The sequence below is a fragment of the Tursiops truncatus genome, chromosome 7 (genome assembly GCF_011762595.2).
Source record: "Tursiops truncatus isolate mTurTru1 chromosome 7, mTurTru1.mat.Y, whole genome shotgun sequence".
Taxonomy (NCBI): domain Eukaryota; kingdom Metazoa; phylum Chordata; class Mammalia; order Artiodactyla; family Delphinidae; genus Tursiops; species Tursiops truncatus.
In genome coordinates, this window is record NC_047040.1 from 91523816 (window position 1) to 91541609 (window position 17794).

General features: G+C 36.2%; 1 protein-coding gene across 1 annotated transcript in view; it reads right to left on the bottom strand.

The window, feature by feature from the left end:
• Positions 1-17794, bottom strand: part of THSD7B (thrombospondin type 1 domain containing 7B) — a 764324-nt gene that overhangs the window by 83160 nt on the left and 663370 nt on the right. The window contains exon 16 of the mRNA XM_033860221.1: positions 14865-15015. Coding sequence (XP_033716112.1) covers positions 14865-15015 — 151 coding nt within the window. The remainder of the gene's footprint in view (positions 1-14864; positions 15016-17794) is intronic.

Sequence of the window (17794 nt, forward strand, 5' to 3'; positions counted from 1 at the left end):
CCAAAATTCACATTATAGGGGTCCAGGAGGAGAAGAGAGAGAGAAGGGGATCAAAAATGTATTTGAGGAAATTATGGCTGAAAGCTTCCCAAAACTGAAGAAAATAGATATCTGGGTACAGGGAGCACAGATGATCCCCAACAAGATGAACCAAAACAGACCAACAGAAAGACATATCATAATTAAAATGGCAAAAGTTAAAGGTAAAGAGAGAATTCTAAAGGTAGCAAGAAGAAAAACAAAGTGTCACATACAAGGGTATCCCCATAAAGTTATCAGCTGATTTCTCCACAGAAACTTTGGAGGCCAGAAAGGAGTGTCATGAAATATTCAAAGTGCTGAAAAGGAAAATCCTGCACCTAGGGTACCCTACTCAGCAAGATTATCAGTTAGAATAGAAAGAGAGATAAAGAATATCTCAGATAAGTAAAAACTAAGAGTTCATCGATCCTAACCTCGCCTAAAAGAAATGTTAGAAGGTCTTCCCTAAGTAGGAAAAAAGTAAGAATCTACAGGAAAGGGAAAATTCCACTGGGAAAGGCAAATTTATAGTAGTGATTGAGGATCAACCACTTAAGTAAGCCATTATGAAGATTAAAAGACAAAAAAAGTTGTAAAAGCAACTATACAAGAGAGAGTTAAGGGATAAGCATGAAGCTGTAAAACATGACATCAAAACCACAAAATGTGGGGGAGGGGAGTAAAAAATGTAGACCTTTTAGAATCTGTTTGAACTTAAATGATTACCAATTTGAAACAAGTAGATATAGTTAGAGGTCAACGTATATGAACTCCATGGTAACCACAACTCAAAACCTACAACAGTTAAACAAAAACAAAGGAACACAAACATATTGCTAAAGAAAATTATCAATCAACAAGGGAAGAAACAAAAAGAAGACATGAACAGGAAGAGCTACAAAAACAACCAGAAAACAAATAATGAAATGGCAAAAGTACATACCTATCAATAATTACTTTAAATGTCAATGGACTATATCTTCCAATCAAAAGACATTGGGTGGCTGATTGGATAAATAAAAAAGACCATTCAATATGCTGCCTACAAGAGACTCACTTTAGAGCTAAAGAAACAGACAGACTGAAAGTGAAAATGAAAAGAAAAGATGAAAAGAAAAGTGAAAATGTGAAAGTGAAAAGTGAAAATGAAAAGAAAAGAAAGCAGGGGTAGCAATACTCATATCAGACAAAACAGACTTTAAAACAAAGGCTATTACAAAAGACAAAGAAGGGCATTATATAATGATAAAGGGACAAATACAAGAAGAGGGTATTACACTCATTAAAATATATGCACCAAGTATGGGAGTACCTAAATATATAAAGCAAATAATAATAGTCATAAAAGGAGAAATTCACAATAATACAAAAAATAGAAAAATAGTCGGGAATTTTAACACCACACTTACATCAATGGAGAGATCATCCAGACTGAAAAAAAAAAAATAAAACAAAACAAAACAAAAAAAACGTCAATAGGACAACAGCAGTCTTAAATGACACATTAGACCATAGGACTTAATGGACATCTACAAGACATTACACCCAAAAACAACAGAATACACGTTCTTTTCAAGTGCACGTGGGATACTCTACAGGATAGAATACATGCTAAACCACAAAACAAATCTCAACAAATTTAAGAGGATAGAAATTATATCAAGCCTCTTTCTGACAACAGTTATGAAACTAGAAATCAATTAGAGGAAGAAAAATGGGAAAATAACAAAAACATGGTGTCCAAACAACATGCTACTAAAGAACCAATGGGTTAATGAAAAAAACCGAAGAAGAAATCAGAAAATACCTCAAGACAAATGAAAATGGAAACACAATACTCCAAAACCTATGGGATGCAGCATAAGTCGTTCTAAGAAGGAAGTTTATAGCAATGCAGGCCTTCCTCAAGAAACAAGAAAAGTCCCAAATAAACAACCTAACTTACTACCTAAAAGAACCAGAAAAAGAACAAACAAATCCCAAAGTCAGCAGAAGGAAGAAAATAATAAAGATAAGAGAAGAAATAAAATAATGATTAAAAAAATAGAAAAGATCAGTGAAACCAAGAGCAGGTTTTTTTTTTAAAAGATAAACAGTATTAATAAACCTTTTGCCAGGCTCACCAAGAAGAAAAGAGAAGGGGACAAATAAACAAAATAAGAAATGAAAGAGAAGGAATGAAAAATGATACAACAGAAATACAACAAATCATAAGACAATACTACAAACAGTTATTATGTCAACAAATTGGGCAACCTAGAAGAAATGGACAAATTTCGAGAAAGCCACAGCCTGACAAGACTGAATCAAGAAGAAACAGATCATTTGAAGAGACTGATCACTAGTAATGAAAGTGAATACAAAAATTCCTAGCAAACAAAAGTCCAGGACTGACCAGAAGGCTCCACAGGGGAATTGTACTAAACATACAAAGAAGAACTAATACTTATCCTTCTCAAACTATTTCAAAAAATTGAAGAGGCTGGAACATTCCCAAATTCATTCTACAAGGCCATCCTTGCCATGATACCAAAACCAGACAAAGACACTACAAAAAAAATAAAATTACAGGCCAATTATTCTGATGAATATGGATGCAAAAAATCCTCAACAAAATATTAGCAAACCAAATCCAACAATATGTAAAAAGGATCATACAACATGATCAAGTGGGATTTATTTCAGAGTTATAAAGATAGATCAAGATTCACAAATCAACTAATGTGATACACTACATTAACAAAAGGAAGGATAAATATCACAAGATCATCTCAATAGATGCAGGAAAAGCATTGGACAAAATTCAATATTTATTCATGATAAAAACTCTCATCAAAGTTGGTATAGAGGGAATTTATCTCAACATAATAAAAGCCATTTATGACACGGCTAACATCATCCTCAGCAGTGAAAAACTGAAAGCCTTTCGTCTACATTCAGGAATAAGACAAAGATACCCATTCTCACCTCTCCCCCACTACCATTTAACATAGTATTGGAAATCCTAGACACAGCAACCATACAAGAAAAAGAGAAAATAAAAGGCATTCAAATTGGAAAAGAAGAAGTAAAACTGTCACTATTAGCAGATGACATGATACTTTATACAGAAAACTCTAAAATCTCTACCCCAAAACTATTCAAATTAATAAATGAATTCAGCAAGGTTGCAGGATTCAATATTAATATACAGAAGTTTGTTGCTTTTCTATATGCTAATAATGAACTATCAGAATAAGAAAGTAAAAAAAAAAATCCCATTTAAAATCACATCAAAAAGAATAAAATACCTATGAATAAACTTAACCAAGAGATGAAAGGCCTGTACTCTGAAAACTATAAAACATTGATAAAGGAAATTGAAGATGATATAAAGAAATGGAGAGAGATCCTCGTGCTCTTGGATTGGAAGAATTAATATTAAAATGGCTATACTGCCCAAAGCAATCTACAGATTTAATGCAATACCAATCAAAGTACCCATGACGTTTTTTACAGAACTAGCACAAATAATCCTAAAATTCATATGGAATCACAAAAGACCTCTCATTGCCAAAGTAATCTTGAGAAAGAAGAACAAAGCTGGAGGTATCACCCTCCCTGACTTCAGATTGTACTGCAAAGTTACGGGAATAAAAACATCATGGTGCTGGCACAAAAACAGAGATCAACGGAACAAAATAGAGAGCCCAGAAATAAACCCATGCACCTACAGTCAATTAATCTACAGCAAAGGAGGCCAGAATATACAAGAGAGAAAAGACAATCTCTTCAATAAGTGGTGCTGGGAAAACTGGACAGCTACATGCATAACAATGAGATTGGAACATTACCTCACACCATATACAAAAATAAACTCAAAATGGATTAAAGATCTAAATGTAAGATCTGAAACCATAAAACTCATAGAAGTGAACATAGGCAAGAACACTCTTTGACATAAATCATAGCAATATTTTTTGGATGTATCTCCTAAAGCAAAAGAAATGAAAGCAAAGATAAACAAATGGGACAAACTGAAAAGTTTTTACATAACAGTGGAAACCACTGACAAAACAAAAAGACAACCTGTAGAATGGGAGAAAATACATGTAAATGATATGACCAACAAGGGGTTAATATCCAAAATATATAAACAGTTCATAGAACACAATATCAACAAAACAAACAACCCAATCAAAAAGATGGGCAAAAGAACTGAATAGATGTTTTTCCAAAGAAGACATACAGATGGCTAAGAGGCGCATGAAAAGATTCTCAATGTCACTATTAGAGAAATGTGAATCAAAACCACAATGAGATATCACTTCACACCTGTAGCATGGCTATCATCAAAATGTCTGCAAATAACAAATGTTGGCAAGGATATGGAGAAGAGGAAACCTTTGTACGCTGTTGCTGGGAATGTAAATTAGTGCAGCCACTATCAAAAACAGTATGCAGATTCCTCAAAAAACTAAAAGTAGAACTACCATACAAACCAGCAATTCCACTCCTGGCTATATATCCAGAAGAAAACCCAACTAAAACAGTAATTCAAAAAGATGAATGCACCCCAATGTTCATATCAACACTATTTACAATATCCAAGATAAAGAAACAACCCAAATGTCCATCAACAGACGAATGGATAAAGAAGATGTATTTTATATATACAATGAAATATTACTCAGCCATAAAAAAGAATGAATGAAATTCTGCCATTTGTAGCAATGTGGATGAACCTAGAGAATATTATGCTTAGTTAAATAAGTCAGAGAAAGACAAATAATGTAAGATATCACTTACATATGGAATCTAAAAAATGATGCAAATGAATGTACTTAGCAAAAGAGAAAAGCCTCACAAATACAGAAGACGAACTAGTGGTTACCAATGGAGAGAAGGAAGTAGAGAGGGGCACGTTAGGGGTATGAGACTAAGAGATACAAACTACTATGTATAAAATAGATAAGTAATAAGGATATATGGTATAGTATAGGGAATTACAGCCATTATCTTATAATAACTTTCAATGGAGTATAATCTAGAAAAATACTGAATCACTATGCTGTACACCTGAAACTAATATAATGTTGTAAATCAACTAAACTTCTATTTAAAAGAATGGCTCAAGCATCACATTATGATTGAAACCAGTAAAAAACTGAAATAATTTTTATTTGATTGTTAGCATTATTTAGAAAGTTCCTTCTAATAAAATATGTCCAGAATAAAATGATATAAATATCAAAAAGCTAGATAAAAATAGTTATTTTCAGATTATATGATTATATATAGGTTGTATGATTATATGATGAGGAAAACCTAAATACATGAACCAATAAAGAAAGCTACCAGAATTAATAAGAAAATTTAGAAAACATGCTGAATGCGAGATATATATACATATATATATATATATATATATATATAAAAACATTCAATAGTTTAATTAGACATCAGATCAGAGCTCAAAAAACAAAATATTATTAGCAGTGCCTAAGCCCAGATCATGCCTTCTTCTAGTCACAAATCACTCTTAGACATTGTGAATGTTACACTGTTCAATTTTTATTTAATTAAAACAAATTTTGTCTTCCATTTAAGTGTGCTGAAGTTTGTTCTGGAAGGCAGTAAAGTTACTGGTGGATCTCCTTGATCCTTCTAAGGTTTGTCTAAATTTCATTAGGGTAATTGCAGAGTAGACTTTACACAAGGGCTAATTTAGCCCTTCTTCTAGGGCATAACCCTTGTCAGGTCATTGTCAAACGGCCTGAGGGCTTGAAGAGGTATCTCTGAACTGGCTGGGTAGAATTGAAATATCTCCCAGACTTATGTGACCTTCGGAATGTGTACACCTTGCAGCTTCCCAGGAGTCATTCTTTGTCTGAACTCATGGAGCTTCACTCCATGCATGTGCAAATTAGTTTTAACCAAAGACTTAAAGGGACCCCTATATGGAGATCTAGATTTCTTTCTTTGCCTAGCTCTACTCTCTTCAATATTTTGCCCTTCAGATTTCAGCCTCCTCTACCTCTCAGACCTCTGATTTCTGCCGTTTCACTATATTCTTGTTGGGGTATCATTCCTGGCACCATAATCCAGAAAATTCTCTATCCAGAAAGCCATGGTGATTGTAAGGCTCACCTCATTTGGTTTTCTTCCCTTAGGATCATGGTTCCATGCTACCTATTGACCAATGTCTAAAAACTGTTGTTTTATATATTTTGCTTTTCTTTTAGTAGTTTACAATGGGAGCATGAATTGAATCTAATCCAAATAAAACAACTGATATTCCGTCCTTGCTAGAAGTTCTCTGTCCTCTCCAATTCTCCTTGAACCTTACAATCATGCTGCTTTAATCATAAATGAGTTAATTAATTTTTGATACTTTGTATGAGAGTCATGTTTTTAATTTTTTGAAAATCATCCTCCTTCAAGGTGTAAAAAATACTGCGGTTTTTCTGTTGTCATTGTAATTAGTCTTATTTCTTAGGAAGATATATAAAAGTATTTATGGATGAAATGATACAAAGTGTGGGATATACTTTTATAAAGTCATTTATAGGAGAAGGGATAAGAACTGGGGAAGAAGAAATGAGTAAAACTGTCATATGTAGATAACTACTGAAGCTGGGCGATCAATATTGAAGTTGGGTGATTAATTTATGGGGCTTATTACATAATTTTTTCTGAGAATTTATATTATAAAGTAGAGATAAAGACAGGTAGAGAGGGTGGGAGGGAGGGAGACGCAAGAGGGAAGAGATATGGGAACATATGTATATGTATAACTGATTCACTTTGTTATAAAGCAGAAACTAACACACCATTGTAAAGCAATTATACCCCAATAAAGATGTTTAAAAAAAAAAAAAAGACAGGTAGAGAGAGAGAGGGAGAGAGAAAGACAAGCATAGACAGAGACATTGAGAGCAATGGAACCCTTATTTTGTACTTCAGATTGGTGTTAGTGAGAGTCAGAAATTGTACTGCATAAAAAAGAACGATAACAAACATTAAATTTTAAAAAGTGGAGCAGCTCAAAGACTGCTTCTATAGGATTGTCATTTGCTGCTAACCTGAATGAAATGAGATACCTTCTGTTATAGGACCTAATGTGGTTGTGGAAATCAGAATGGTTCTGAGTGATATGAAAGCTCACTGCACACAGGGGTGAAATACTCCACAAGTCCCTGAGTAATGAATTACTGGCTTCTGACAAGAGCCAGTATCAATTTAACAGAAGCAACCAGAATTTGCAATCCAGAATATAGGAAATTATCATCTTTCTCCTCTGGCTTTCAGTTGTGAGTCAAAGGAAAGCACTGGGCAGCCTCAGGGTCGTGATCATTACACATGCCCTCCAGAGACAAATAGAGGGTGTCATGTGCATGTTACAGACTGTGAGGAAAGGCTGATGAAGCACTTGGAGCTGAGGACAAGTCGTAAACATTGGGGTAAATTGCTTTCCTGGAAACGAAACTTTCAGAGGTAATGCCAAGGTACTGAAAATGCTGAGTCATCAGCAATAGAAGGTCACTGTTGATAGCCCTTACCAAAAATAACACAGGAGCACCATGAAAATGAAAAAAAAAAAAAAGAAAAAGTTATTTTTCTTAACTTCAAATGTTTAATTCTGGAGCACTTATCAGAAAACTGGCATGAATTTCTCCTTCTCTTTTAAAGCAGTGTCTGTGTCTTTGCCTGCAGGAGTAATAGCAGTGTGTACATGCTGGTATATATCTGCACTGGCTTTCATTAGTGTATGCTGCATAGATAGAGAATTAGAGAAAAGAGTAAAGTCTAGAAAAAATATGTATTTTGGAAGTACACTAAGACTATGATAGAATCTAGATTTGATGACACTTAAGCCCTATATAGTTTCTTTGCAAAGTTTCCCTTTATGATCTTTCTCCAGAGGTTGTTCTGGTGATAATGCAAAGGTTTGAATCACTGTTTGATCGTGAGGTTGCATTCGGACCACTGTTTAATGAGCCTCCAATTTCCACAGTGTGAGAAGATGCCCAGCTGCAGCTCTAGCCAGCCTTTGATGCATTCAGCTGGGAGTGAATCAACTGAAGTTCAAATACGTTTGCTAAACTTAAGTCATCTTTCTGGAGAGGGTTTGTGCAGGCTTCCTTCTGTAAAGTATACAGCAGCTTGGAAATTCATCTCCAAGACCCTCCTCGCTGCTTCTTATCAATACAATTGTTTAAGAAATTTCTTTGTCAAGCCTCCAAGGAGAATCATAAATAGGAACTCTTTAATTCTCAATGGAGATTTTCTGTTGGGGTTGGTATCATAAATGAAGAGAACCATGTATCCCTTCAGGTGTGTCAGGGTCTGAGAAGTTTGTGAATTCAGTAATTTATAAACCTCTCCTGAAGATTCTGTGAATACTCATCAGCATAATTTTGAAGTATGAAGGATAAGGAATAAAAACTGGAAAACATTAAGTAGATTAAAGAGCAATATTGGGTAATAAACAATGAACTATTAAATATATACATATATGTACTTATACATATATGTAGATACATACACACATGCCTGTAGAGAGTGAACACTATTTCAAAAGGTTTTAGATGTATAATTCCAGAAGCTTCCTTTCACATTAAAGCATTCTACAGAAGTGAGCATATTGGAGTCAAAAAATATACATATATGTTGATGTGTGTGTGTATCTTATGGGAACAAGAAAAAAAACAGAACATGAAAATAAGTGAAACACATAGTTTTCCATTTTCTTCAAATTCTGCTTTGAATTGTGTTTGTTTCTGCTTGATCCATTTATAGTCTCCAGTTCTTCCCAGGACAGTTAAAATGGTCCCATTCCAATTTTTACTGCCTCTGTCTTGTTTCCTTTTCGTTATAATTGGCAGTTGGCAGTTACTGTACGTGCAGTAACCCATCCATTCAGAGTTGTCATTCGGATGCCCTGCTTTTGGGGACCACTATTAAATTAGGCATAAGTCATTTTTCAGCAAAGAAGGTGACATTTTATTTCTGTAAGACCAAGCGTTAACTCATTTTGTGTGGGGGGAAGGGATATTTCCCGTATGTCTTAGAAAATGTACAGCTGTCTTCTGTTTCCTGACATTATGAACAATATAAGGGGGAACTGTGATTTGCTTCTTCTTCTTCCTCCTTCACCTCCTGCCTCCTCTTTTTTTTTTTTTAAACAAACCTGCATTTGGTAATATCCTGTGCTATTCATTTTACAGATATTATCTCTAATCCTTAAGCAATCTGGAAAAACAGTTGTAATTATCCTTATTTTTCTGATAAGGAACCTACAACTCAGAAGTGTAAGTAACTTGGCCACAATCACATAGCCAGCAAGTATTTCAGGGCATTAGCTCGGACCCTCTGTCATGACTCCCTTCTCTTCCTTCTTTGGCAAACTATTCAAATGAAGTAGACTGTTCAATTTAGAAATATCTTCCTTCACAAATATAATAACCACGTAAACCAGAAAAGGAGACTACAAGTTTACAGGAAGTGTGGCTTCTATTTCTTTTGCAGTGGGGTAGGAGGGTATATGGTCTCCTGTGCTTACATAGTCACTGTGCCTCTTCCTGCTCTTTAAAAGCAAGAGGTTACTCATTTCTCTGAGACTCAGTCTCCTCATCTATACATTGTGGGGATAATAGTATCTATTTCATACTCACATTATGCAGATTAAGTGAAATAATAAAGTGCTAAGTACATTGTCTGGCAGGTGGAAAGCATCTATAAATATAAGCTAAGTTTCCACATAATGCTAGGTGCTTATTCAGTATTCAACTGAAGCATGTTGTGTGACAGGAACTTACAAAGTGTTGTAGGTCAATTATACTTCAAAAACAAACAAACTCATAGAGAAAGAGATCAGCTTTGTGGTTAGCAGAGGCAGAGGTGGGGGGAGAGGGAACTGGAGGAAGGCAGTCAAGAGGTACAAACTTCCAGTTATAAGGTAAGTATGTACCAGGGATGTAATGTACAACATGATGCATGTAATTAACATGGCTGTCTGTTACATAGGAAAGTTGTTAAGAGAGTAATCCTAAGAGTTCTCATCACAAGAGGAAATATTTTTCTATTTCTTTAATGTTCTATGTAGATGAGATGATGGATGTTCACTAAACATACTGCGGTAATCATTTCATGACGCATAAGTCGAATCATTATGCTGTATACCCTAAACTTATACAGTGGTGTATGTCCATTATACCTCAATACACGTGGAAGAAAATAAATTTTAAAAATGCCAGTTCCCCCAAAAATGAATAAGTAGGATTATGCAAAAAACTGTAATTCAAATGAGATTGAAAAAGAACATGACTTAGAGGTAATGACCAAGAGCCTTGTGAGTGGAAAGGTGTTTCCAGAATAGCAGAATCAGCATCACCTGGAAAGTTGTTAGACATGGAAATTCATGGGAACCACTCCAGGCATACTGACTCGGAATTTCCGGGCTGGGGCAGAGGATCTGTGTGAAGATCATTGACCCAGAGGTTAGAAAAGTCGATTTTTAATTATTTTATATAGTGCCTACCATCTTATCAGGGAACACTGTGTGACTACTGAATCCTCTGCTGCACCTATACAGTACGTATTTATAAAAGATACTGAGAGCTGTAAACTCCTCGACGCACTGATAGTCTGGTAGACATGTTTGGCCTCAGAGGGTAGGACACATACAGGAATTCAAGAACTAGTTTTAATTAGTTAATTGGCTTTGCTGAGTTTCTTTTCATTAACTGCCAAATCTATTACTTAACCATGTTTAAACACATTAGTAAGCTTATTTCACAATAAATAACGTTTTTATAGCTAAATCAAAATATAAATTTCAGAGCATTTTGTGGATATATAACAGAAACATATTTTTGTCTCAGAAATACTGGTGGGTTTTTTGGGAACTTATTTTTTTGTTTGTTTATGCATTTGGCTCTAAAGAACTGTCCTGGGAAGAAGAAGAAGAAGAAAAAATAACAGTGAATTGGTTTCATTAACATATGTCACACTGCAGACTAGCAAGGAGAACTTGGTAAAATAATGGCCAATATTTAGAATCCATGAATCCGCACAATTATACAATAATGGTTTCCTTTTTTCTCAGGAAATGCACACTGAAGTGCTAATTAAACTTCAGGCACGCGGATCCAGCTTGCTAACTTTGCTATAATCATGACCATGATCACCATCAAGCACCACTTAAGTACCCGTGATGTTGGGGCATTATGCCAAGATGCTGCAATTTATTAAAATGATGCAACGTATCTGGAGATAGAGAAAACACTCAGGCATGAGTCCTGATTACCTTTTTTTGTTTCCCCCATTCTAAAGTCTTTATTTACACTTGAGAGCAGGGTGCCTCTGAGAAAGGACGAGGCCATTGTGGTCGGATAGACCTGAGTGACCGTGGATAAGTGTTCTAACATCTTAGCAAAGTGCAGTTATGAAACTTCAGCACGGTGTCAGTTCCCTAAGATGTGCTCAATGACAGTATTGTTGTTGTTGTCCGAGCTATTATTATTACTATGTAACGAAGAAGGAATAGAAGCAGTTTAAAAAACAACCTTCTCACTTCATGCTGACAGGCAAGTGACTGTCTGTGTCATCTTCCACAGACACATGAAAGGAAGTTAAAATAGTCTCTCTAGCTCCAATTTCTAAACACTCCAAAAATAAAGTGATTATGTTTAGAGAAGCAGACCTTAAAGGAAATTGCCTCCAAGAAACCTGAAGAAGCAAACACAGAATGCCAGGGCCATCACAACATTGTATAAAATGCTCCCAAGACAAATATGTTAGCTCAGTGGCCAGATGCCTTGACTTAAGGGGGCAACGTTTTCATGGCAAAGTGATTACAGCTTGATGGAGTCTTCTGTGAGCAAATTAGAAAAAAAGAAGTGAGGAAGATAATGACCTCTGCAATTAATTAAACTTCTTCAGGTTGCTAATTCTTCTGCAGGTTGATTAATAAAGAGTATATGCTGCCACACTTTCTAAAGTGTGAATGTATGTCCTCAGTCATGGAATAATCATACAGACAGCTCAAACAACTAGCTTTGTTCTTAAAATAAATGTTGCAACTTAAAGAAAGAGAAGTAGTGAGTCTAAATCTACCTTAATTCTTCTAAGATAAGTGAGCCAAGAATGTGAGATCAAAGGCACTGGCTCCATCAGACAGAATACAGCTCATCCCCAGCTCCGTCACTTAGTAAATGTGAAACTTTCTGAAAGCTACTTAGCCTTTCTGAGAATCAGTGTCTTCGGCTGTCCAATGGGACTGGTAACAGGAGGTACTTAGCAGGATTATTGGAAGAGCTAAAGGGAATCATTCTTACACGTCTTGCACAAAGTAAGTCCTCATGAAATGTGAACTCTCATTATATTCAAGTTATACACAAAATAAGTGTATAACTTAGTAGGACGAGCATTCCACTCCTACAAATTATCCTTTATTGGTGCCTCTTTATCTTTTTTTTTTTTTTTTTTTGCGGTACGCGGGCCTCTCACTGTTGTGGCCTCTCCCGTTGTGGAGCACAGGCTCCGGATGCACAGGCTCAGCGGCCATGGCTCACGGGCCCAGCCGCTCCGTGGCATGTGGGATCTTCCCGGACCGGGGCACGAACCCGTGTCGCCTGCATCGGCAGGCGGACTCTCAACCACTGCACCACCAGGGAAGCCCCCTCTTTATCTTAATACTGTATTGTCCTATCCCCAAAGAACAAGGAAAATCCCTTTCAGGAATAGAATTATAGAAACATCAAAGATAAATTTTCAATAATTAATAAGGAATCAACAATTAAAAACTGCTAATATAAGGTATTAACTAACTTCAAAAATATTTTCCAGGCAAAACATTCTCTGACGTAAATCATGCCGAAGTTTTATTAGGTTACTCTCCCAAGGCAATAGAAATAAAAACAAAAATAAACAAATGGGACCCAATCAAACTTACAAGCTTTTGCACAGCAAAGGTAACCATAAACGAAGTGAAAAGACAACCGACAGAATGTGGAATGGGAGACAATGTTTGCAAACAATGCAACTGACAAGGGCTTAATTTCCAAAATATACTAATGGCTCATACAACTCAACAACAACAAAACGAACAACCTAATCAAAAAAATGGGCAGAAGACCTAGACATTTCTCCAAAGAAGACATACAGGTGGCAAATAGGCACATGAAAAGATGCTCAACACCACTAATCATTACAGAAATGAACATCAAAACTACAATGAGTTACCACCTCACACTGGTCAGAATGGCTACCATTAAAAAGTCTACAAATAACAAATGCTGGAGAGGGTGTGGAGAAAAGGGAACTCACCTACACTGTTGGTGGGAATGTAAATTGGTGCAGCTACTATGGAAAACAGTATGGAGGTTCCTCAAAAAACTAAGAATATGGAGTTGCCATATGATCCAAAAATCCCACTCCTGGGCATATACCCAGATAAAACTATAATTTGAAAAGATACATGCACCCCTATGTTCATAGCAGCACTATTTACAATAGCCAAGACATGGAAACAATCTACATGTCCATCAACAGAAGAATGGATAAAGAAGGTATGGTGTGTGTGTATATATATATATATATAAAATAGAATATTACTCAGCCATCAAAAAGAATGAAATAATGCCATTTGTAGCAACATGGATGCAACTAGAGATGATCATACTAAGCGAAGTAAGTCAGAAAGAGAAAGACAAATACCATATTGTCACTTATATGTGGAATCTAAAATATGATACAAATCAACATATCTGTGAAACAAAAACAGATTCACAGATATAGAGAACAGACCTGTGGTTGCCAAGGGGGAGGGGGACAGGGGAGGGATGGATTGGGAGTTTGGGATTAGCAAAGGCAAACTGTTAGATACAGGATGAATAAACAACAAGGTTCTACCGTATAGCATAGGGAACTATATTCAATATCCTGTGACAAACCATAATGGAAAAGGATATGAAAAAATATATATGTATAAATGAGTCACTTTTCTGTACAGAAGAAATTAACACAACATTGTAAATCAACTACACTGCAATAAAATTTTAAAAAATATTTTCCATTTTCATACAAAGATTTCCACAATCTTTCCATAAATTGTCAGTATCACCACTGAAATCAAAGTATCCTAATTCTTTCCTTCCCAACATTTGGAGCCATAAAATATGCTCCTCATCCTCATTTTGATTTTTAGCTTTTTAGGCAGAAAGGTTAAGTATAAAATATCCAACGTTATCTTCTGAGATTATTAAGTCGAACCACGCTACGTGAAGAATATTTTGTCATACTCCTCTTATGCTTCCATTTTTTTTTTTGAAAAAAAAAAAGAGGAAAAAGGCAAGTGCTTTAGACTTTTAAAAAAAAAAGTGTTTTTTTGGTCAGCTTTGGAAGAAGACCATGGCAAAAGAACACCTCATTTTGGGAAAATAGCACAAGGCAAAAACAGATCATCACTAACGGAAGCTAAATCACACAGTGGAGTTAAGCTACTTAGATATATTGATTCTGCAAGGGTAACAATGGATTAGAACCAACAGATTATAATGAGGATCATTTTGGTACCAAAGAAGCCCCTTTAACAATGGGCGTGCATTCGAATCCTAGTGTGATCATTACAGGCTCATTTTCCTTGCTCGTGTTCCCAGGATAAAGGCCTTAAAGGAAGCACTGGCATTTTAAATTGCTCAGTTTCACTTGTTGAAATTTTTTTTTTTTTCTTTCTTGGGCAAAATTATTTTCCCATGTTATGAGAAGAATGCTTTGGAGAGAAGCACTGTGAAAGTGCAGAGAACAAAAGGGATGGCAGCCCTGGAGGATTAGGCCACTGACAAGGGAAAAGAAATTACCTGTGGGCATTTGCTCCAAGGTCCCCACTCAGACATGACACATTCGCTGGGACACAGAAGAGAGCAAGACTGGGTTTCTGAGGGAATTTCATCCTGGTCGCAAAGGCTGTTATCCACTGCTCCCCCTTCACCATCGGCAGCATTCACGCATCTGCAAAGCAAGATCATGAGTTAGCTTGATCGTTTAAAACAGTGGGGAGTAAATTTAAAATAGCTGTGATGTATCGTAATTACTTACCCCTCAGAGATAGTTAAACATAAAATAAGACCAGCAGAGAAACCAGGAAAAAAAAATCCTTTCTCAGCCAGTCCAGCTTTACTGAGTGATAACTCAGGGCAGAGCCCTTTATTCGGCAAAGCAGAAGGGACAATTGTCATCTTTGAAGAACTCTCCATCTAAATAGAACTATCTACAATATATTTACTCAGGTCTCAGTACAGAGAGAATTTTTTTTTTTTTTTGCGGTACGCGGGCCTCTCACTGCTGTGGCCTCTCCCATTGCGGAGCACAGGCTCCGGACGTGCAGGCTCAGCGGCCATGGCTCACGGGCCCCGCCACTCCGCGGCATGCGGGATCTTCCCAGACCGGGGCACGAAACCCGTGTCCCCTGCATCGGCAGGCGGACTCTCAACCACTGCGCCACCAGGGAAGCCCTTTTTTTTTTTTTTTAATTGTAACAAATCTTGAAGACTCTCCTCTGAATAAATCCATCACTTTGTAATAACTAGACCTTTCACAGTTCCCGTGACTCTCTCAGACCTTTCCTAGACTTCTCTTTCAGAGCATCTAAGCTTCCCTAGTTTTTGTTTAGTACAATTAAGGTCATAGCAAAGTTATGCAAAAAATAATTGAACATATTTTTCTTTCAGGTATTTTCTGCATTTCAGTAAGGAATTTTCATATCATAAACCAAAGGGCAATTAGCAAGCATTTTCATGCAGCAATTGAGCACATGCTATATAGATGCACATATTGTAATTGCTCTGAGATAAGTGCTGATGAAGATGAGATAAATAATCATGTTATTGATTCAATCAAATTAAAACCAAAGTGTTATACTACTATATACCCGCCAGAACGGCTTAAATCAAAACCATGGTAAATATCAAGGGCTGGCAAGAATGTGGAGCAATTGTAGCTCTTCTCACTCTGCTGGTTGGAGCATAAATGCTTTGGCAAACTAGTTGGCAGTATCTACTAAATCTAAACATATATATACTATGTAACCCAACAATTTCACTTCTATTTATATACACAAGAGAAATGTGTACAAATGTGGACCACCCCCCCAAAAATAAAACCTGCCTGAAAATGTTCATAGCACCACTATTTATAATCAACCGAACTAGAATCAACAGTAGAATATCTACAATATTTATTCAGCCACAGTAAAACAGAGAAATATATTGTGATAAACTCATTGAATTAAATGCTATAAAGTAATGAGAATTCATAAACTACTGTTGCATGAATGGAGCTCACAACCATAAGGTTGAACAAAAGAAGCTGGACACAAAAGAGTATAGTCTGCATGGTTCCATTCACAGAAAGTTAAGAAATAGGCAATACTCATCTATGGTGTCAGAAGACAGAATAGCAGTTACGCTTGGTGGACTGGTTGATACCCAGGGGCTTAGGTAGTCCTGGTAATACTTTGTGTTTTGGCCTCTGGGTTGGTTACACAGGTGAGTTTATATTGTGAAAATTCATGGAGCTGCCCCCTATGCTGTGGGCATTTCTCTGCATTTATATCATATCCCAATTAGAAGTTCATATTTAAATTATTTTCTCAAAAATGTTTAATAAAGACTCGCTATATATAAGCCTCTTTTGCTAGGTGTTGGGATACAAAGATATTTATTACTAATGATTCATTTCATAAATATTTTGAGCGGCTTACTCTGCACCATGCCCTTACTTGGGTGCTGGGGTACAGAATTGAAAAAGAAAAATAGGGACAAGATCCCTTCTTCTTCCAGTGATAATGATCAAGGTAAAGGTGAAAACGACAACGATGATGAGCTAAATGATGCCATGTGCTGATCTGGTAATTTCCGACACAAAGCCACAACCAAGGAATAAGCATTTTAAGAGGGCTGCGCTGGAGAGCTTTTGGTGCTCCCCAAATCACGCTATGCTGGAATGAATTACCCTATGCATTCTGAGTTTCTTTTCTGCAAACAATATATTTTTTTTTTGATTCAGGAAAACTGCAAAGTAGTCTATCAGCTGGTGCAAAATAAAATAAACTTTATGAGGTGCTAAGTAATACAAACTTAGATATTGTATAAAGCAGGTTAACAGAGGACGGTAAAAGGAGAGAAGATGTCGTGCCTTCTAATATAGGGAGGCAAGGTACAGAGTCATCTACGGACTTTAATCTCTTTTGTGGTAATAGTCAATAGTGGAAGGAGGGACCACGAAATGGCTTTAATGTCTTTCCCTGGGCAAACTTAAAAGCTGAAAATTGCTTTCCTTCTTGCCTGCACACTCTCAGCTGATGTTCTTTTATGATTTCACTGAAAAAGAAGAGGTAATACTTCTGGTCAGTGGTGTCCAGTTGAACACATGCATTAGTCTTTGTTCACTCCCAGTAAGCCACAAAAACAATAGTAAAGGAATTTGTTACAAAAAGACTAACAAAACAAAACAAAGGAGGGAGGGTAAGGCAGTATCCTACAAGGACAAAGAACATGGGAGAGGACAAAGGCAAAAATGGAAAATAGATGGGCTAGTGGTAACTGACTTAGCACACCCAGAAAACTGATCACTAAGCCTTCAAGGGAAAAGAAAGTCACTCCATTTACACATCAGAACACATGGAAAATTCAGGCATTTACCTTTGGAAATGTGAATGAAGGTGAGGTAGAAAAACTGGAGGATTTATTGAGAGTGTGTTTAAGAAGTACCTAAGCTCTCAAATCCCAAT